Below are 21,383 nucleotides of genomic sequence, written 5' to 3'. Positions count from 1 at the left end.
AATTTATATCTGAAGGTTTTTATTATTAATATTTAGTTTATAGCTATATATTTCATCTTAAAACCAAACAAAATTAAATTTTGCTGTCATTTTCACATTGGTTTAGATTTGTAGGATAGTTCACATGGCTGCCACCAGTGAGAGGCCACGGGGGGGGGGGGGTATAACCCATTCTGTGATAAGGGGTCAAGATTGGAAGCTTCACTTTAATATCTGGTTCCTTGAGTATCACTTATTTAGTTTCCTTTAGCGAACTTTAGTCCCTTTCCTTTAAGCGAAGATACTAGGCTTAGTTTTTTTTCACAAACAGAAAAATAATTTTTATAAAACATAAACGAAATTCAAGAGAGTACTTATGTAAAAACTGATATGTCTGCTAGCGTGAAGCATAAGATTTCTCTGAAAGGGAAGACAAATAAATCTTACTAGTTTAAGCCAGGGTTGCCACCCTTGGCACAAATGAGCCATTTATTTTTAGGATTTGTTATTACTATTCTTTATTCTAAAGGTACGCGTTTTATTTAAACTAAATCCATTTTAGAAGAAATTTTATATTTGTTTTCATTTCAGTTTCAACCCCGGATAATTTAGCTTACAGAAATTACCACCCTTGGAATGAGAAACTTGCCCTCGATTTCAAGGGACAATGATAGAGCTTACTGGTGTAAGCCAGGGTGGCCACCTATGTTACAAATAAACTGTTTCCTTTTTTAATTTTTTTCCACAAGTCCTATTTATCTTAAAACCAAAGAGTATGGGTAATTTACAAAATTGGAAACTGTCACTAATATTGACAGGAAAAGCCATTAACGCCATCTATTCAGCTATTAAGCATGTGACGACACTTGGAAATTGCAAGCTCTATAATCATTTTTCTGTCTGGAAATAAGATCAGATGTTTATTACTACCCTAATTTTAACAAGTGCACCAATTAAATCAATTATTCTTATTATGAAAAGAATACCAACTGTATCCAAACACTAAATAGCGTTGTTGTTTTCGACGCTAGCGCCAGCTTCCACTCTTATAAGTTACTCATATTCTTTGTTTAAAATCGAACGACAGGAAATTTTATTTTTATTGTCATGTTATTTTTTTTAGCTTGTAGGAATTTCTAATCTCGGAATGACAAACTACTCGCAATTACGTGTGGCGCCCATAGGAATTATCGTTATCAGCCATGGCTGCCATTCGTGGTATAAATGAGACACGCTTAGAACAAGATATATCAAAATCCACATCCTCGAACTTCCTATAACTTTAAAAAAGAATATATTATCGTCTTTTACAAATAATATTTGTCAGTATTACCCCTTTTCGTTTAGGAAACAGGGAGGTTAGCTCCTACTTCCTACCACAAAAATTCAAACAACGAAAATTTGTATAATTAATCAAAAAACCGAAGAGATCAGATTTGTACATTTTTGAAAACCTCAGTCCACCTCTCAGGACAAGATATTCAATATAGCACGGACACACTTTAGGCACGCACGTTGAAGTTTATTTTAAGAGGGAGGTGTAAATAAGGAAAATGTACACAAAACAGAATTACTTGGCAAAAATTAAATGGCTCATAATTTTGAGACAAGTGAAGGGAAAAAATAATCTAGAAATTAAAGAGAAAGAGGCACGGAAAGGCGAAACTTTCAAAATTTCGCCATTTTTTACGACGTATTAGGTATTTTTCTTCTTGAAGAAGACAAAGGGAACTTCCGTGTCAGTTCATGGCGTCTGTTTGGGTAAATATGGTGCAATTTGTCTTCTTTAACGGTACCAAAAACTTCCCGGACGACAAACCTAGTAGTATTGACAGAAGGGAATTGCGAAGGTTGAGCGCCCTTCCCTCTCTTCTACTATGAGAATGAAAAAGGAAATACAATAAACTAATATTACATATAATTAATTAGTGTTGATGAATAATACTAATTTTAAGGCGTTTTCCCCATTGAAAAACTCCCTGGAAAATACAAAAGTGAGAAATACAGAAAGTGAGAAATACAGAAGTGAAATACAAAAGTGAGAAGTGAGAAAGAGGTACTTTTAAAAATGCGCTGTATTAATGAAGGGGATGGGGAGATTTTGATGAAAAAGGTATGTCAAACAATAAGAGCCATTAAAAATACTTCAGAATTTCTTGTTACAAATGTTAGTTACCCAGTATATAATTTTTCTTTCTTTTTTTTTCTCTGTGCCACGTTGACTTGATTTGTAAATAATTTCCTTGACTAATTTTTAATTACTCATTAATTAAATTCGATTTTCTTGTTACAAATATTAGTTACTCAGTATATAATTTTTCTTTTTTTTTTCTCTGTGCCACGTTGACTAATTTCCTGGACTAATTTTTAATTACTCATTAATTAAGTTTTAACTAGCAAGTGCTAATTACGTACCAATTTATTTTTCAATCCTTTCTTTACACTAATTTTACTTGAAAATTTGCAACTTTGAAAATTTGACATACCTGAAAATTGTCTTGAAGTTAGTGTAGTAATGAAAAAAAATCAACTGCAAAAATCAACTGCAATCAAAAGCAATGAAAAAAAAAAAACAAAAGGAACTGCTGGTTTTACAAAAGAGACGTACAGGTTTACAAACTCCTACATATTAGACGAAAAATGAGCAGACCGCATTTCCTTCCACAGCCATTCAGATGATGGGCATAAACACCGTAGAAGTCCGAAGTCGGAAAGTCTGGCCAAAAGAGAGTATGTGCATGCTACTGCTAATACTACTGTCACTGCTACACTTACTACTAATAATAAACTACTTCAACTACTACTTCTATCACAACTACTTGTAAGACTAAGAGCATATAGATGAAAATTTCAAGAAGTATATGAAAAAACAGGTCATAAAAAGGACAAATCAGCAGTGTCATCGCAACGCCTAATTGTATTAAGTTGAAATTTCCGGGACTTGATTAGAGGATGTCCAACTGACCAAAAGGCAATACATTAATACTACTGCTGCTACTAGTACTACCACTATTAATACTACTACTAGTAACACGGCCACTACTACTGTGAACAATATTACAACTATACCTAAGGGTATGAAGGTGAAATATACAAGGTATTTTGAGGGGGGGGGGGGGGCAGATGAACTAGAGCACAACAAACCGGCGCTAAGCAGGTTGTCAAAAGGGCACAACAGCAATATCTTAGGAACAGTTTGGTGTGACGTTGAAACTAACAGGATTTGTAGTGGGGGATGTTGACCTAACTAAAAGGAAATATTTGCATCCTAATGCTACTGCTTCTACTCATACTACTACTACTGCTACTATTATTACTACTTTTACAGCTAAAACTGCCACTAAAGCTAAGGCTGCTACTATCCATTGCTCTACTACTAATGCTACTGCTGCTATTAAAACTAAGGGTATTAAGGCGAGTAACTTGGAATGTATTGAAATTGTATGCAAATAAATCGAAACCCAATATGCCCACACAGTTTGTCAAGAGGACGCATCAGAAACGCTTAAGGAACAGTCGATGGTATTAACCTGAAACTTTCAGCGTGTGTTGAACGGGATATCGAAGAAACCAAAGGTACTAAGCGGCATTGGTGCCAAAGGTGCAACTTGCTACTACGCAAGCTAAGAATATTAATGTGAAGCTTTTAAAGAATATTTTGACGGACGTATAACTAAATAAAAACAAATTATGAACATTTGGACTTTCAAAAAGGTGACAAAGCAATATATCAAGAACGGCTTACATATTAAGTTAGACCTTTAAGGGTAAGTTGTGGCGGATTTGAACTAGCCAGAAGGCACTATGTGTATGCTATCAATGCTACCACCACAGTTATTGTAACTCATGACGCTAACGGGATTAAGGTAAAACTTTTAGGGAATGTTTATGGGAGTTTCCATCAAACAAAAAACTATATCCATACAGGTTTTCAAAAGGGCATTTTAGTATTATCATAGGCAGCGCCGCTCTATAATAGCCAGAAATATCATTGAAACTTTTAAAGGAGCTAATTCGATTCAAAATTAGAAGTTCTAGGGCCCTTTTTAAGACTAAAAAGAGATTGGAGAGCAAGCAGCCCTTCTCCCAGGTGCATTCATATTCCAAACACATCTAGTTAAAATTTTGAGACAGGCATTTTTTTCAGCATAGTAGGACGGTTCAGCAACTATGTCACTAGGGATATGGGGCATTACCCCATACTATGACTATGGCATAGGGGCATTACCACCTAATATATGGATGGTGTACCTAATAATAGTATGGCTAAGACAGCTTAGCAATATCTCTAGAACTACTGGGGGCATTAAATTGAAACTATCGGGGCTACTACTATTACTTCTTTTGGTCTTACAATTTAAATAAATCAAAAGAGTGTGTGTGTGTCCAGATTGTCAAAGAGCATAGATAGAATGTTTGGGAATGATAATAAGTTTTATTTTTCAGGTCAACTTGAGGAGATACAAAATTCGAATTAATGATACTATCTGTGTCAGGATTAAAAATCGTTGAAAAAGCCAAACTATGGATTCTTGTTGAAAAACACTGAAAAGAAATTTAACAAACTTTTTCGACAAAACAAGGTTTCAAAGAAAGTAAAGAGCTCCATTAAGCCGAATTTGAGAAGAAATAAAGTCAAATAATCGTCCAAGCGTAAAACTACCACAAATCACCATCAATAAATAAATGAAACTCAAAACGGACAGAAATTACTACAAATAACCGAGTCAAACTCAAAAAGAGCAAAAATTAAGATGAGTAGGACTGACAATCCCCATGCTTTCTCAAGACCAGAACATGATTTGCACTTTACTGAAAACAAAATACAGTTTAAATGTTTTCACATTTTTTATTTGAATAAATAAAAAATTATTGAAAATTTAAGGGATAAATATCAGTATATGTATATTAAATTGGCAATCCACGGTCATTTTTTTCAATAGGGTGCAAATTATGTTCTGGTCTTGAGAAGGCATGAGGGTTGTCAGCTTCTTTAGAATCTCAGTGGAGGAGTTAAATATCATTTTATAAAGATGAGGAGGGAGGTTCTAATTCGGGACTACATTTTTTTTTACCCTTTGTACTGAGTTCATACAGACAACATGTAAAAACGTGGCTCACAAATCCGTCATTTTGTACTGACTAACTTCTAACAATCATCAATTCAACGAAAACGCATTCTAAAAGCAAAAGTACACGGTTTCCATGCATAGATATATATATAAACAAAGTAAAAGTTAAAAAAGATCATCAATAGCGTAAAAAGGTTCAAAAATCATCACAAAATCAATAAAAATCCAATTTCACGGGAGGACATCAATGAAAAATGGCTGTTCATCATCTTGATATTTCTTTAAAGGGAAGTCATAGTGAATGGGAATAGCATTTGGTACATTGCTACTTGAATAGTTGCAATCAAAGTCGCTGCCCAGGTTCTACAAAGAGACAAATTGTAATAATAAATTAATAATATAAATTAATAATAATAAATAATTAATAATAAATAGATAATATTAAATTAATTCTAGAAATGTAGACATGCTATAAAAGTGGTTTTTTCGGATTATTTTATAAAATATTTTTATAAAAACACACCATATATGTAAAATATTATAAAAGCTATAAAAACATTGTAAAAACAAAAAAAAATTTGGATACAATATTGGATACTGGACGATATTGGCGTGCTTTGATGGGATGTGTTTTTTGAGAGAGATATTTGAGGATGTAATCGTCTATATTCTTTAAAAACAGAAAAAGAAGTAAAACAATAAAAAATCTGTCCTGTAATGGGATTGAATACGATTGATTATTGTTTGGCTATACGATGCACAAAAGTGCGAACCAAAGACCTTTATAAACGTCAAGCGTGGTTATTCAATAGAGAGAACAATCTCCTAGTAACGCCATCTAAAATTGCGGTTGGTTGATTCTAAAAATAACTTTCCACTTTCAAATAAAAAAACTTGTGACCAGGTCCGGATTGGTATTTCTGCCCCTCAAGAACTTTTTTCAGATATCCCCCCCAAATGCTCGGGAAATGTATATGGGCTTTGATTTAATGATTAAATGAATTTAATCAAAACAACAGCACGAATAAAACTGAAAGCCGATTCAAGAATCAATTAAGTAAAGCTAGCCTTATGAAATAGAGTAAGAATTTTGTCTATATAGTAACTACTACTAATTACTATAACTGTATACTAACTAATAATAACTACTATATAGTAGTTGGTTCGGAGGGGAATCCCAAGGGTAAGCATTCGTTACATTCTTTTCAAAGAAAAATTCAAGAAAATCGGTACCAAATACCGATATCGATATCACGAAAATCGATATCAAATAACAATTTCATGAAAATCAATATCAAACCTACTTTAGCCATAAAAATTCAACTGATAAAGTGACAGCAGCAATATTTTTTTTTCAAAACCTGTTAACTACATGGAAGATCTTAAAAACATCTCATCATTTTGGTATAGGCCTCAATATCTTGACATAGGCCTAAAACATAAAAGCCTAGAAGATCGAATATTCTGGATTTTTTTATGAGTCGGGTATTTTAATGAAAAGATGTTCCAGCTTGCTGACATTGAGGGCCAACTGGGCCACTCGGTAAAAATGGACTGCAGGTTGGGCCATTTTCATAAACATGAGCAAAATCGTTTTTGTTCAAGCATATTCCTCTAGATCCATATTCTAAGTAAGTAAATCTGTTGTATTTAAACTTATTAGCTTTTAAGCCGCAATTATTATACTGGTTTGAAAAAAACTCAAATCCCGTAAAACCCCGCCTAAATGTCGCTTCAATATTTATAGCATGTTTGCTCCAGACTAGTAGATGGTGTTGCTAACAGAAACACTAAGTAGACGGTGTTGTATCAAAAACAATAATTTTGCTGAAGGATTCTACTGTCCTTACCCTATAAACAAAAAAAAATTCACTTGTAAATTAAAATCAACATTGCCAATCAAGATCAAATATTGACAATCAATTTCTGATACCCAAAGAAATTGTTGACGCAGTAAAATAGTTTATTCAACACAACGCAGAGTAAATTTTCTTACAATTTGAAGAAAAAAAGAGGAAAACAAATGAATAAATAAAACTTATTTCCTGCTTTTGAAGACAAAACAGCAAAAGGAGCAACAATAAATGCAAAAGACGGCTAAAGAAGAAAAACAATAAAACACAAAAAAAACACAAAAAAAGAGAGTGAATCATCCAGCAGGTCAACTGAAACAAAATGAATCAAAGCAAGTAGATTACAATGAAATTGCGCTTCTACCTTTCTATGATGGCGACCGATCAATATATATATTTCAATATATATTTCGACGGACATATTTCATGGAGGGTGAGGCAGACTTACCGGTATTATTTGAAAAACGATCAAAATTAAATAAAATATTCGACATTCCTTATAGGAACATTCGTTACGTAAGTTAGCTCGTAAGTTACGAATACTTATTACGAATAAAAACGTTCGTGAACAGAATTAAAAGTTCTAGTGCCCTTTTTAAGTAATCAAAAAATTAGAGGGCGACTAATCCCCCTCTCCTGTCCCTTTTTTCTCAAAATCGTCCAATCAAAATTTTGAGAAAGCCGTTTATCCAAAAAAAAAGTAACATTAATATATAAATTTCGTTTTAATTATTTATGTACGGTGGGTCAATCCGTGCCAAATCGGAGCTCGAGACAATCGCTCCGTTGTTTGCTGTTGCTCTGTAGTTAGTAGCCAAATAAAGGAAATTAAGTTCGAACTTACAACACTTATTATATATGTATATTATACTTATCATTATATATATATTACACGTACTATTATAATAATAATAGCGAGCTCTTTTATCCTCTTTCGATAAGAGTCGTAAGGAAGATAAGGACAGAATATGCGAATAACAAAAACACTATAAAAGCATGCAAGCGATTAAGCAAAAATTTGAGGAATCCGTAACTACGGACTTTTTTTTACATTTAAAGGAAGATTAAGCAAACGATTAAGCAAAAATTTGAGGAATCCGTAACTACGGACTTTTTTTACATTTAAAGGAAGATTATTCGGTTAATATCATTTTCTTCATTATTTAGGATTCATACTGATAACCTATTTTAATCTTAGAGATGGGACAACTACAAATCTGCTGGGTTTTAGACCCTGGCATTCCTCGGCTATTCTATAGATTTTTTTATTTCTAATATTATGCAGCAATGCAGGAATTCACTCTTAATTCAGATGGCTTGAACACTAGAATTATTTCTAAAATAAATCTAGTTCTTTTTGATGAAACAATATAAATATATTGTCAAGTTAATGCTTTTGGGATAGCAGAAAAACTCAGTCATATATTTTTAAACTCGGCCCAGGCCTAGGCAAATGTTTCAGCCTTGAGAGCTTTCTAATTTCAAACTAATGGTAAGAGGTTACAGTGAAAAAAAAAAACTATTTTCACGTTTTTCAAGATGGGAGGCTAAAAATCTCTTGGCTTTTAGACCAAGAATAATCGATTGGCTCTTTTAGAATTTCCTTTCCCTGTAATTCCTCGGTAATTCTCTGGATTTTTTTCTTTTTTTGTTGACGTTATGTTGACGTTATATTTTGACGTTATATTTATATATATTGTTGACGTTATGTTTTGTTGACGTTATACCAAAGAGTATAGACAACTAATAAATTGGAAACTGGCACTAGTGTCAACAAAAAATAAGAGTTCTGAACGCCAACTAGCTTCTGGCGACACTTAGCATTTTTCTGGCTTTGTACTTGTTATCCTGTCAAGAACTGAGATCAGAGTTGTTTCCACCATAACTTTACCAACTACACTAATTAAATTAATTTTTCATATTATTATACTGAAAAATACCAAGTCTGGCCAAACGCTAGATGACATTGATAGTTTTTTTTTATGGACACTAGCACCAGTTCCCACCCTTATAAGCTACCCATGCTCTTTGCTACTATATAAGAATTCGATCTAGATAAATTTTTTTAAGTACTTATCCCCATTTGAACTTTTATTTGCTCGTAAAGAATTCGCTCTTATTTCAGACAGCTTCAATACAGGCAATATTTCTAAAATCAATCTAACTATTTGTTCTGAATTAAGACAAGCCAAATTAAAATTACAATTTTCATTTTAAGCAATGCTCGAGCCAGATCATGGTCACACCTATTTATAAAAAAAAACAAAAAAAACTTATGTATGACACACGTTTTTCTTTGATTTTACGTCACACTTGCACAACAAAAGTGAAATAATTGAAACAGAAAGAAATGTCATTGAAACAAGTCAGAAAATCCTCCATAAAACACAAATTTTATTTCAACTACTAATACTATTACCTACTAGTACTGATCTCACAGGGAGACAGAGAGAATCACACAAACTACCAAACTTAATTGGCCTTTCAGCAGTGGCAATAACCCGGGTTAAGGCAGTAAGAGGGCATTACTAGCCCAAAATTGAAGATTAAGAAGGTGCTTACAATTTTTTTTATTTATCTATTTTTTTATTAACAGATGGGTTACAAAAAATATAATCTCCACAAATCTGCAAATAATACTAACGAAAGAAAAATAAGCATTACCACATTAAATTTTAAATAAGTCCTGACACAAATTAGCGTGCTTGAGACGACCCCCCCCCCCCAAAAAAAAACAAATATTATTTCGCTTCCTCGGAAAAAAAACACTAAATCCTCCCCCACCCCCTTAAACAATTAATCAGCCATTCTAAAATTAATATGTAAACAATAGTTATGTATATTGTACAATATTTATAATACTAAGAACGTGGAGCAATATGAATCTGCAAAGAGTATAGGTAAGTTATAAGAGTGAAAACTGGCACTGGTGTCGGCAAAAAAAGCTATCAATACCATCTAGTATCTGGTGATAATTTTTCATATTTTGTAATAGTTTTTTCTGTCAGAAATTGAGTTCAGACACTTATTACTATCCAAATCTTACCGATTACACCAATTAGGTTCATTTTCTTATTATTACACTGAAAAAATACCAAATGCCGCCAAACGCTAGATGGCATTAATAGTTTTTTGTTGACACTAGCGCTAGTTCTCATTCTTATAAGTTACCCATACTCTTTGAAACTCTGTAAAGAAGCATTACTTACAAAAAACTTTGGAAGAAATAGAATTCCGGCTTCCCATGCTTGGATTGTTAAATTCCCTGCTTTATTTCTCATACCCCAGGCTGCTTTCGAAACATTCGCAGAGCTAAGGATAAACCAAAGGGCTTTTGAACCATCTGATGAAATCCTACTATAAGACTTGATGTGGGGCATAGCTTTGGTTCGAAATCGGGTATCACTTTTCCAATGGCTGAAATGCAATAAAGGCACTTGTGAGTTTCATCGTTCTAAATATACAAAAATCCATTTAAAAAGTGAAAACTGGCGAAATTCTACTATAAGACTTGATGTGGGGCATAGCTTTGGTTCGAAATCTGATGAAATTCTACTATAAGACTTAATGTGGGGCATAGCTTTGGTTCGAAATCGGGTATCACTTTTCCAATGGCTGAAATGCAATAAAGGCACTTGTGAGTTTCATCGTTCTAAATATACAAGAATCCATTTAAAAAGTTTAACAGTTTCAGCATTTTAATTTTCATAATGGTTACTTGTATCTCTTCAATATGGTACCATAACCAGCACTAGCAACCAAAATAAAAATTAAATAAAAAAAAAAACAAAAAAAAACTAACAACTAGATTAAAGTAATAATAAACTACTGGAAAAATAGCAAGATTTAGGGCCTCACTCTTAAAGCCCTCGCTTAGTTCCGTTTGACCTCGCTAGGCCCCGTCACGTGCCACGTCACCTGGAGCAGAAATTACTGAACAGACACCGAACAGATCAAGATCAAGTCTCGTACACAGAAATTCGAGAAATGACTAACATGCCTCAAATTAATGATAGCGTCGATGAATGATAGTCACCGATCAGCATCGATGGCAATATCTAAGGTCTACCCTGGGAGTGGGGAATCCTTGAATTCCCAAGGAAACCTTTCATTGGTCGACTAGCGGGTCAAGGAGGCAAAATCGTCAGAAGAGCTCATGCCGCAAAAACCAGTGAGATCAGTGCTCAAAGGGGAAGATATACTGGCGGTGATATATTCCTGTAGAAACTAGACTGCTTGTAGATGCCATAGATACCTCTGGAGGCATAGGAGGATCTAAGGTGAGGCATAGAGGCATAGGTGAAAGGTAATTTCAACGTAGGTCAAGGATAATTACAAAACTCATACATAATCACATTTAATTACAATTAATTATATTTAATTGATTATAATAAATTGTAATTACGTAATTAGATTAATCTTATGGAATCATAACTGTAATCATAATTACAGATAATTAGAATTAATCTTATGGTCACTTGTGGGTCTCCTAAAAGCAGACACACATGCAATCAGTTAACAAATAAATAGCAAACCTATAAAAGAAAGAAAAACACTAATAAGTGAAGTAATTATAGCAGTCTTAATATACAGGTCTGGGTTAATTATTCACAACGAATCAACCCACAAAATTTGCTAACTGTTACTAGAAAGTGAAAATAGCAAAAAAGACGATACAGTCGTAATTCAATTGATATAAAAAACAAGTCTTTAACAATTGCGATTAAAGTTTGTAAGTTATGTTGATAAGTTATGAGAGAAATTGTTAATTGCGGCAGTCAATACAATACAACCAATAGAGTAGTAAAAAGTAAGTAAGACGGCACTAGACCCTTAAGGTCCTCACCGGCGGTGCTGATCTCCGTTTCGTGGCCCTTCAGCCAGGAAGTGCAATGGGCGGTTGGGGGCCAACCATCCTGTGCTTTTACACACCCTTCCTACTTACCTTTCCCCAGATTTCTTCAGGTACCCATTTAGAGCTGGGTCGACTCTGGCTGAGCTTATAGAGTCACGCCACTGACCCCGTCCCAAACTAACTGGTCACAACTGGGATTGAACCCGTGCCCCTTGGACAAAGAATTCCCACGCCAGCGCTTTTAAACATGTGGCGGTAGAAATACTTACAAAATATTGAGTTTCAATTATAAAATTTAGTATTCACTTAAAAAACAAAAAAGAGTAAACACAGCCGAGTAAACTCAAAGATTCATTTTTTTAAGATTTGACAATTAAGACTATTGACTATTTAAGATTGACTATTTAAGATTTTGCCCTTTTGCTTTCTTTTTTTTTTGAAGACAAACAATTTAATTAAAACAGAAAGAAATAGAAACAGATTGAGAAACGAGCAGTCTGGAAACAAACAGCCACCAGTAAAAAAAGTAAAGTAAAAGTAAAAGTAAAAAGTGAAAGTAAAAGTAAAAAGTAAAAGTAAAGTAAGTAAAAAAAATCCGGACGGTAATATTCTGAATTTACAGACAATGTACAGATTTTCTCACAACTTGGTTTTGGTCACTTTTAATTCTTAACGCCTAGAGATGTGTTTTAGACATATAATCCCATTTCCTCCCGAATGACTTGTCAAACTTTAATGGGAGTTTAATTCCAACTTTAATGCTTAGTACTAATTGTTCAGTATCTCATAACGCCTAGAAATGTAGAAAGTAGAAATGTAGAAATGCAGAAATCTAGAAAGTAGAGTTAACTAATATACTCCTTAGAATGTCAACTTTAGGAAAATCATTAGATTTAGAGAAAGCAGAAAACTAGGAAAATCTAGAATAAAACACTTACAAAAGGATATCTAGGAGAAAGGAGAAATTTCTCCTTTAGGAAAAATCCAATCAAATATCTTTGCCAGTACAGAGATAAAAAAAAACTTTTATTTATTTTAAAGAGCTTTTTTATCAGCCGAAAAAAAACGAAACACAGCCGAATATTCACCCACATGAAGTATTATTTTTTTTTCATTGGGAGACATTAAATCCAGCTATCGGAGCAAAATTTGAGCTTCAGAACGGCTGTCTAACGAGCAGCACTGGTTAGCAGCACGAAATTATTTCATCATTTAAAATTGGTGGCGTTAAATTGCATGATTATAGAAGAGCAAAGTAACGCCGAAAAAGCCAAAATAAACAAATAAAATCAGAATTAACTTCTTTAAATGCGTATTTATAAGAATAACGATACAATAATTCTACCAGCGCAGAGACAGAAACTTGTATTTATTTCAAAGCACCTTTTGTAGGCCGGAAAAACAACCAATCACTCACCTACTTGATTTTTGTCACTGAGCAACATGAAATCCGGCTACCAAAACGAAATTGGGTCTTGTTAGAGCCTAAATTTGGATACCAGATGTTTAGGACCGGATCCTAGCATCATACCCTTTTATCATTTAAAATTTGCTTCAGTCAAAAACAGCATATTTTTACGCCAATATTTATAAAATGCATATTATATTTTTATGCCGAGCAAGCAGAATTCCTTGCTGCTTTAAATCCATATTTGCAGTCGCTAAACTCTGCTAGGGAGAGACGGACGGTACTACGGGAAGTGCGAAGAGATACATTCATTACAGACCCCTTTACAAACACCTATTGACCATAGACAAAACTTAGCACCATCTTAGATTAGATACCAGCGCCATCTTTATCTCCATCATCAGCAGTTCAAATAGAACAAAACTAATCATCTTAAAACATCTCGATCAGTGAAAAAGGGATATGATTGTTTTGATTTTAAGTGGAAACTTACACAATATTTATATCTTTTTATATCACAATATTTATGTATTATAAAAATTAAGATAATATCGAGAATTCAATTTTTATGATAAACAAGTGCACGCGCATACCCAGCTCCTGTCGAAAAATTCCTGTCGAAATTCACGAAAAAAGCGATGTGGGTGAAAATTTTGCAAAACACTGCTAGAGGTTCATGGCGTCAAACAGTTTAAGAAGGCATTTTCTTTGAGGTGTACTTGTCTTTAGAAAGCACTAGATTGTTAGTGTTTGAGTTTTTACGCACAACACGCGATGTCAAATCTATTTAAAGTTCTTAATATTCATCGTTAGGATTCAACGTGGCAATGTCTGGTAATGACATAAAAACTTGTCGGTAAAAGGCACCAAATTCAAGAAAAAAGCGAGGTGGGTGAAAATTTTGCAAAACACTGCTTAACCTCCAAACATTTTTAAACACAAAGATCAATTTCCCCTCTCATTTCCTTCACTTCCTGGATGAAAGGCCATGAAATGGAGATTCGCACCGCCGGTTTGGACCTTAAGGATCTAGTGCCATCATACTTATTTACATTTCGAAAGGATATGTAACGACCTAAAAACTTCATAATATAGAAACAGCCAAAATCAAATCTTAGAGAATCATAGTTTCTAGGTACGGATAGAGAGGGGGGACGTCCGGGGAAGACATACACTTTTTATGTTTGTGTTCTTGGTAATTTAAAGCAAATGAAAAGAAGAGAATTATTTAAAAAAATAATTTATTAAAATGAATGGGGGGCAAGTGTCCTCTAGAATTTTACCCCCCCCCTCCCCGATTTTGAATAAATCCTTTTCTGGGGTGGTTTAATTGAAAAATACATCTTTATAGTATTTTCATTGAAATATGAAAAAAAATTAAACGAAAAAACTGCCCCCCTTCAGCGCCCCTTAACTTTCATGAACTGACACCACTTTCTTTAAAGATAATTTGTCAACAACTAAGATCTCTCAGTTTCTATTATTGCAAAACTTCTTTAGGCTTATCATAACATTTTTAGCATATTTTTAGTATATATCTGACCTACTTGAGGTAGTCCGTCAGCCATGTCTGATTAGAATGAGTTTTCCTTGAATATGGTAGACAACCACCGCCAGCCAAACCATGAAGACTCGACTTCACATCAGAGTAGCTTGGATATATCTAAATTATAAGACATTATCCTCATTGATTGCATAAAACCACGAACATACGTAGTGGGAGGGGGGGAGCTCAGGTCCCACCCCCATATGAAATCATAAATTTTGGTAAATTTTTGGGCAATTTTAATTCGAATAATGAAATAAATCAGGTTTTTATCATTCCCCTTCCCCCCAATTTTTTTATTATCAGGCCCCTCCCCTACAAAACATTCATGTGTACTTAGCTACACACCTATCGACGATAACCTCCCCCGTGCTGGAGACAAAAGATCTTCCACTGACAATCTGAGTATCGTATTATCCTTTTCCGGACATAAGCCTAGTCGGACATCAGCCTAGTCCGACACAGCGGACATCAGCCTTGACCGAAGTTGAACTTTCTAGCTGTCGTCCACACTTTCTAATACTGGGAGAAATCCAGCACCACACGTCATGAGAGAGTCGACCTTCACCTGTGCACACCATGTGGATCCAGTAGAGCTATCGACTACTTGCGATTTTATTGGCCATAAGCGGCTGTTTTGTTTTTCTACGAATGGGAGCGTTCGTAATGTGGTCGGTCTAATTCCAAGTTTTCCAAGGATGAATCAAATACAGCGTTTCTCAGAGCCCTGAATTCATTTATCAGGCAGCTTAGTAAACTTCTATGATTCACTTTCGTATGTATTCCTGAGAGGACTTAATTATTCAAAATCCGGAGTTTCAGTTTCACAGATCAGGCTAGATGGAGTAGAGATATTCATTGCCTCCTTCAGATACATTCCCAGGATATTTTTTGCTTACTTACTTAGGTCTTCCCCCAACAACAGGCACACAAGGCGACAAAGATGCCTCTCTATGATGACCTCTCCAATGTTGCAGAGTAAAGATCTTCCAGTGACGATCTGCACGGAGCAGATATCGGCCTACCGACAATTTTTGCTGTCCACACCTTCCAAGTCATCATAATCACGATCTGTCAGGTTGAAAGTTGTGCTACTCATCTTTTAGTGTTTTGTCGACTTTTGACTGAAAATGATTCAGTAATACTTATAAAGGACCGTACTTCCTACAAACTGTAGTGAAATGGCCCACCAATTATTATAGTTGATTCTTCAACATTTCTTAAAGTACAGTTCTTTAGTTCTTTCTACAGTTCTTGAATTGTTTAATATTGGCTCCAACCTTGCTTGAATATAGCCTTTTTCTTGCGATCATCGGAGGCGCTCTTAGCTTTCCATATCTGGATGAGCACCTCATGAAGGGGAAACTTCTTAAGGGTGAATCAGAATATTTTAGAGAGGGGGGTAACGCAATAGTCACGGTTTATAGAGGACTCTTCCTCTGACTACCTCAGCGAGCCTGTCTTAAGTTCAAATTACAAAAAAATGATACATAAAAAGCTGAGACAAGAGCAACTTGATATACTCAAAATATTTTGATATACCACTATGATACTCAGCTGTTACGTTGAGTATCTTTCCAGCTGAGACTATATGTGACAACGTGACCTAAGATTGCTTTGTAAGATTATGAAACTATTGTTAAAATAAAATGGGAATATCTAATATGTTAACTCTCCAAACACAAGAATAGTACTTCAAATATAGTTAGATTCATTTTAAACTAAAAGCAATAGATCTATTGAACATATATTGCCCAAGCCAACTGGCACAATATCGATATCTCAGGAAGTAAAGGGATAACAAAAAACTCATCGATCACCAGTATCCTTAAAAAGAAACATCGCAAAGTTTCAAAAACACACACAGAAAAAAAACAACATACACACGTTTTTATCTGTCTGATATTTGCAATGTCGGCCGCATCACAGGAACTATTTCAAATCAGTTTATATACATCAGAAGAATTCACTAAGAATCAGGGCCATATCCAGGGGAGGGGTTAGGGGGTTTGACCCCCCGCAAAAAAAAATTTGTCCGAGTCGTAAAAACGTAATAAAAATGCATAAAAATACATTTTTTATATGTTTTCAAAGTTTTTCTATTGTTGCTTTTTTTCTAGTAGATCTAATTCTTTCTCTCTAACATGGGTGACTGATGGGGCGGGGCGGGGAATGACATGGGCGGAGAATGAGCAAATTTTCGTACAAGATTTATTCAATTATAGAACAAAACTATATAATGAACCCTGTTAGCATAAAAAATATTGGTAATAAAAAGAAAGAAAACAGCTTACCAGCTCCACCAGGTGTGAGTTTACTAAGCCTAGTTTGGGTCCCTGACTACCAGCTGTGCTCAATGCAGTGGCAAATTCTCCCTGAAACCAAGCTTTTGGTTGTGGTCCAAGAGATCCAATAGATGAGCATTGGGCCACTATCTTCCAGTCTTCTATAAAGGTAAGCCAAATTTTATATGCGGACTTTGTCTAAGATTTCATTGGTTATATTATTGCTTTTAAGCATATTTACTAGCAAACAACAGGCAAAAAGCCAACAAACAAACCATTGGCAAAAAGAAGTGGTTAGCCTTACAACCAGCCTGCTTTCAAAAGTTGAGAGAATGATAAATCAGCCAATTTTATGTACAGGTCTCAGCATTAACGTGAACCAAGACTTTGTTGACATTTTTAAATTGCTGATCCCTCAACACAACCATCTCATCTTAGGGATGTTTGTCTCTTTTAGTACAAGCATCAACTGAAGCATATATATATATATATATATATATATATATATATATATATATATATATATATATATGCTTCAGTTGATGCTTGTACTAAAAGAGACAAACATCCCTAAGATGAGATGGTTGTGTTGAGGGATCAGCAATTTAAAAATATCACCAAAGTATCTTAAAGGATGAATTTATCCATACAATCAAATCAGGTAATAATCACATTCCAGGCAATCAGATAATAATTTTGTAGCTGTTGAATAAATTCTGTCTTTAATTAATTCAATATATAATCCTTTTTCCATCACTGGTTCAGATTCAGTCTCTAGTTAATTCAGAAAATAATCATTTTTTCACCACTGCAAAACAAAAATTTATCCTTTAAGATCACATATTCTTCTTACAAAACAAAAAAATATTACAAAACAGAAAAATGTCCTAAGAAATCACAAATTCTTGTCAAAAAACAGAAAATACTTTTTATACAGCAAAAGTAATTCTTACAAAACAAAAAACATAAAAAAAATCAGAGATCGTTCTTACAAAATACAAAATACTTCTTACAAAACAAAAAATACTTCTTACAAAGCAAAAATACTTCTTACAAAGCAAAAAATAATGCTTACCAAACAATTTTACAAAATACGGGGTTTTCCACTATTTTGTGGTGCAAAACAGCAATGCAAGCGAAAGGAATTTAATATTCTTTATTTTTACTTATTATTTTTTCTTTATCTTTATCTTATTTTTTTACTTTTACTTTTTTACTTTTACTTATTTTCTGACTTTTAAAACATATTGGTAAACAATTTTGAAAATATAAACAGGCTTCGATAAAAAGTAAGTCCTGCTAAAGGCAATATCTTGCAATCTGTAAACCTGTTTTGTACCGAGTCTTTAAAATCTACGCCGCATAAGATTCGAAGCGCTTTATTCTGCAAAACTCGAATATGATGGAGATGAGAAGGAAATGTACTACCCCAAACAGTACAACAATATAGCAGATAAGGATGAATTAAGCAATAATACAGTGTTCTTAAAATATCTCTTAGGGAAATGCACTTCAGCTTTCTTAAAATGCCAACATTCCTAGCAAGTTTAAGACTAATATAATCTATATGTTCTCTAAAACTGAGACATTCATCAATTAAAACTCCTAGATATTTTGTACAATTTATTCTTAAAATACTCATATCAGCAAAATTAAGTCTGTCTATGCAAGGGTAATAATTTGAGCTCCTATCACACAATAAAAAGCAAGATTTACTATAATTCAAATTTAACTTATTAAGCTTCATCCACTTTTGTACAAACTCCAGACAAGAACTAATACGACTCAACAGCTGAATTCCTGTTTGTGCAGCCACAGTTATATGAGTGTCATCCGCAAAGCTGGGAACAATTACTTTTTCCCCGTCACATCCAATGCCAAGATCATACGAAATCATATTAAAAGCTCTACATAAATCATTTATAAAAATTAGAAATAACAGGGGACCAAGAACAGATCCTTGAGGTACTCCAAATTTAACATTACTGACTGAAGAAACATTATCCCCTAGTTGTACATATTGAGTTCTTTCTTTTAAAAACGAGGACAGTAATTCAAGAAATGGTCCTCTAAAACCGTAATTTTCTACTTTGGCAATGAGTATAAAATGGTCAACGCAGTCAAAAGCTTTTACAATATCAAGAAAAACAGAAGCGACTTTCATACCATTATGCAACGCATCACTCACAAAAGTTGTCAAAAATAAAACAGCATGCTCAGTAGATAAATCCCTCCGAAAACCAAATTGATTTGGATTAAAAAATGGCTTACTCTCCAAAAATTCTTTTTTTTACTATTCTTTTAACTATTAATTTCTCAAACAATCTGGATACTACTCGTAATAAAGAAATGGGCTATAATTTCCTAGTACATTCTTATCTCTACCTTCATAAACAGGAATAACTTTTGCAATTTTAAAACAACTTGGAAACACTCCAGTCCTAAAACATTCATTAAATAAATACACTAAATGACCGGAAATAACAGGGTAAATATACTTTAAAGTTTTAACTGTTTTTCAATGTCTCAGAAAGCTCAGAAGCATTGATTGGCTTCAAATATGCTGAAACATCACTTGCATTCGACAAACATTTCTTAAAACTACCTTCATACTCAAAAATAACTATACTTCGAACCAAATGCTTCCCCACATCAGCAAAAAGGCGGCACATTCTATCAGTAATTGTATTATCATTATGTATACCGTCAGGTATACATAATGGTAATAATACCATCATTATTAGGACTTGCGGCGGATTTTATAATTTACCATGTTTTTCTAGGGTTACCTTCACAAGATTTAAATTTATTACGATAGTAATCAGCTTTGGCTTTACGAAGTAGTGTATTTAACTGGTTACTATAAATCTTATTTTCTGTTTTATCACTTACACTATTATTAGCCGCATACATTTTGAACAAATACCTTCTTCAAATAATAGCCTTTAAAAAAGCTCGGGTGATCCATGGTTTCTTTGGAGTTTCTCTACGACGAGTTACACTTTTACAAGTACTACAATCAACCAATAAACTATTTATAATTGAATACCAATTTTGAAACTTACTATTAAATACAGCAATGGTTAGTTTACGTATTTAATATATGCTATGCTTTACCCCCACCCCCCTGATGTGCAAATATATAGCCCAAATTTGTTTCTAAACTATTACAGATTAGCGATTTCAAATATCCGATCAACGAAACCGGAAATGATTGCAATTCTATATGTATAAATACAGGATATTTGGGCCGGAATAACTCAATAACGGTGAGTTTGCGGTAGTTTTGCAAGAGAGAAAAGATGTTCCAAAAGTCAAAATGCATCTATTAACAATAGTTTCATGACCATAAACAATTGTTCAGGTAATAGGAACATTGACCCAATGGACTGTAAAACGATTTGTTTTTGGATTTCCCGAGCGGTTTTTTGACCAAAACTAAAATCAGGCTATCGGTCTCCCCAAAAATAATCGTTAACTAGGAAAAATACTTGCGAAAACATTGGTTCGATATGACTGAAATGCCTTGGTTGGCGCAAAAATAGGCCCGAGCCTCAAAAGTAATAATGAATGGCAGATTCATCCTTTTGCCTGTATTCAATCCATAAAAAATTACCCGCTATGACAGAAATCTAAAAGTATATACCCTTCAATTTTCAATAGTGGATTGAGGAAACGAGGAAAAAAAGCGACAGGTAAGTGGAGAGGGGGTGGATAAAAAGTTGCTGAAACCTGCTGAACAATACTGAATATACACTGCATGCATAAATGACCAAATACAGTAAGCAGGATTCAGTAATACCAATTACCGCCCTTAAAAAATCGTTACCAAGAGTAGGTTTAAGTTCCATTCATTTAAACATGAGAGCCTACAACCCAAAAGTTAGTTTTCTGGTGTTGCATACCTGGTTTTGCCACCTGGGTTGTGTGGAGGCGAAGTAACGTCGCTAATCTAGGATGACCAAATGACTTCTCGGCATGATTACCAGGAACGGAACCAATCAAAAATACTCTGGAATAACGAATGAATTATTATAATCCCTTATCAATCTTGTCCGCCACAAAACAATAGTTTCCCTTTTCTCGAGAGACAAATAACGTCATAAAGGCGTTGAGCGATACACTCCTATCGTAATATATTATACGCTTATTATACGATATATGCTCTGAATACGCTTATTATCTGAATACGTTCAGATAATAACACATTACGTTGAGGGATACACTTCTATCGCAATACATTATACGCTTATGATACGATATATGCTTTAAAGTTATTAGATAACAAAACAAGTTTTTTTTAACTGAAAGTAAGGAGCGATATTAAAACTTGAAACGAACAGAAATTATTCCATATATGTAAGGGGCTGTCCCCTCCTTAGCAC

The 21,383-nt window shown here is 34.0% G+C and overlaps 1 protein-coding gene across 3 annotated transcripts in view; it reads right to left on the bottom strand.

Annotated features, from left to right (window-relative positions):
- Positions 1-5,179: 5,179 nt before the first annotated feature.
- The window catches only part of LOC136040189 (probable tyrosyl-DNA phosphodiesterase), a 61,633-nt gene continuing 45,429 nt past the window's right edge, over positions 5,180-21,383 (bottom strand). The window contains exons 6-10 of one of the 3 annotated variants that reach the window (XM_065724337.1): positions 20,904-21,010; positions 17,008-17,159; positions 14,715-14,830; positions 10,114-10,321; positions 5,180-5,414 (exon numbers count right to left, since the gene is read on the bottom strand). In XM_065724337.1, coding sequence (XP_065580409.1) covers positions 5,283-5,414; positions 10,114-10,321; positions 14,715-14,830; positions 17,008-17,159; positions 20,904-21,010 — 715 coding nt within the window. In that variant the 3' untranslated portion in view covers positions 5,180-5,282. Of the gene's footprint in view, positions 5,415-10,113; positions 10,322-10,454; positions 10,520-14,710; positions 14,831-17,007; positions 17,160-20,903; positions 21,011-21,383 lie in introns of those variants that run through there. The other 2 variants (XM_065724340.1, XM_065724338.1) reach the window with 2 other exon arrangements.

This window comes from Artemia franciscana, chromosome 20 (assembly GCF_032884065.1).
Source record: "Artemia franciscana chromosome 20, ASM3288406v1, whole genome shotgun sequence".
NCBI lineage: Eukaryota > Metazoa > Arthropoda > Branchiopoda > Anostraca > Artemiidae > Artemia > Artemia franciscana.
This window is presented reverse-complemented; position numbering and strand designations above follow the sequence as displayed.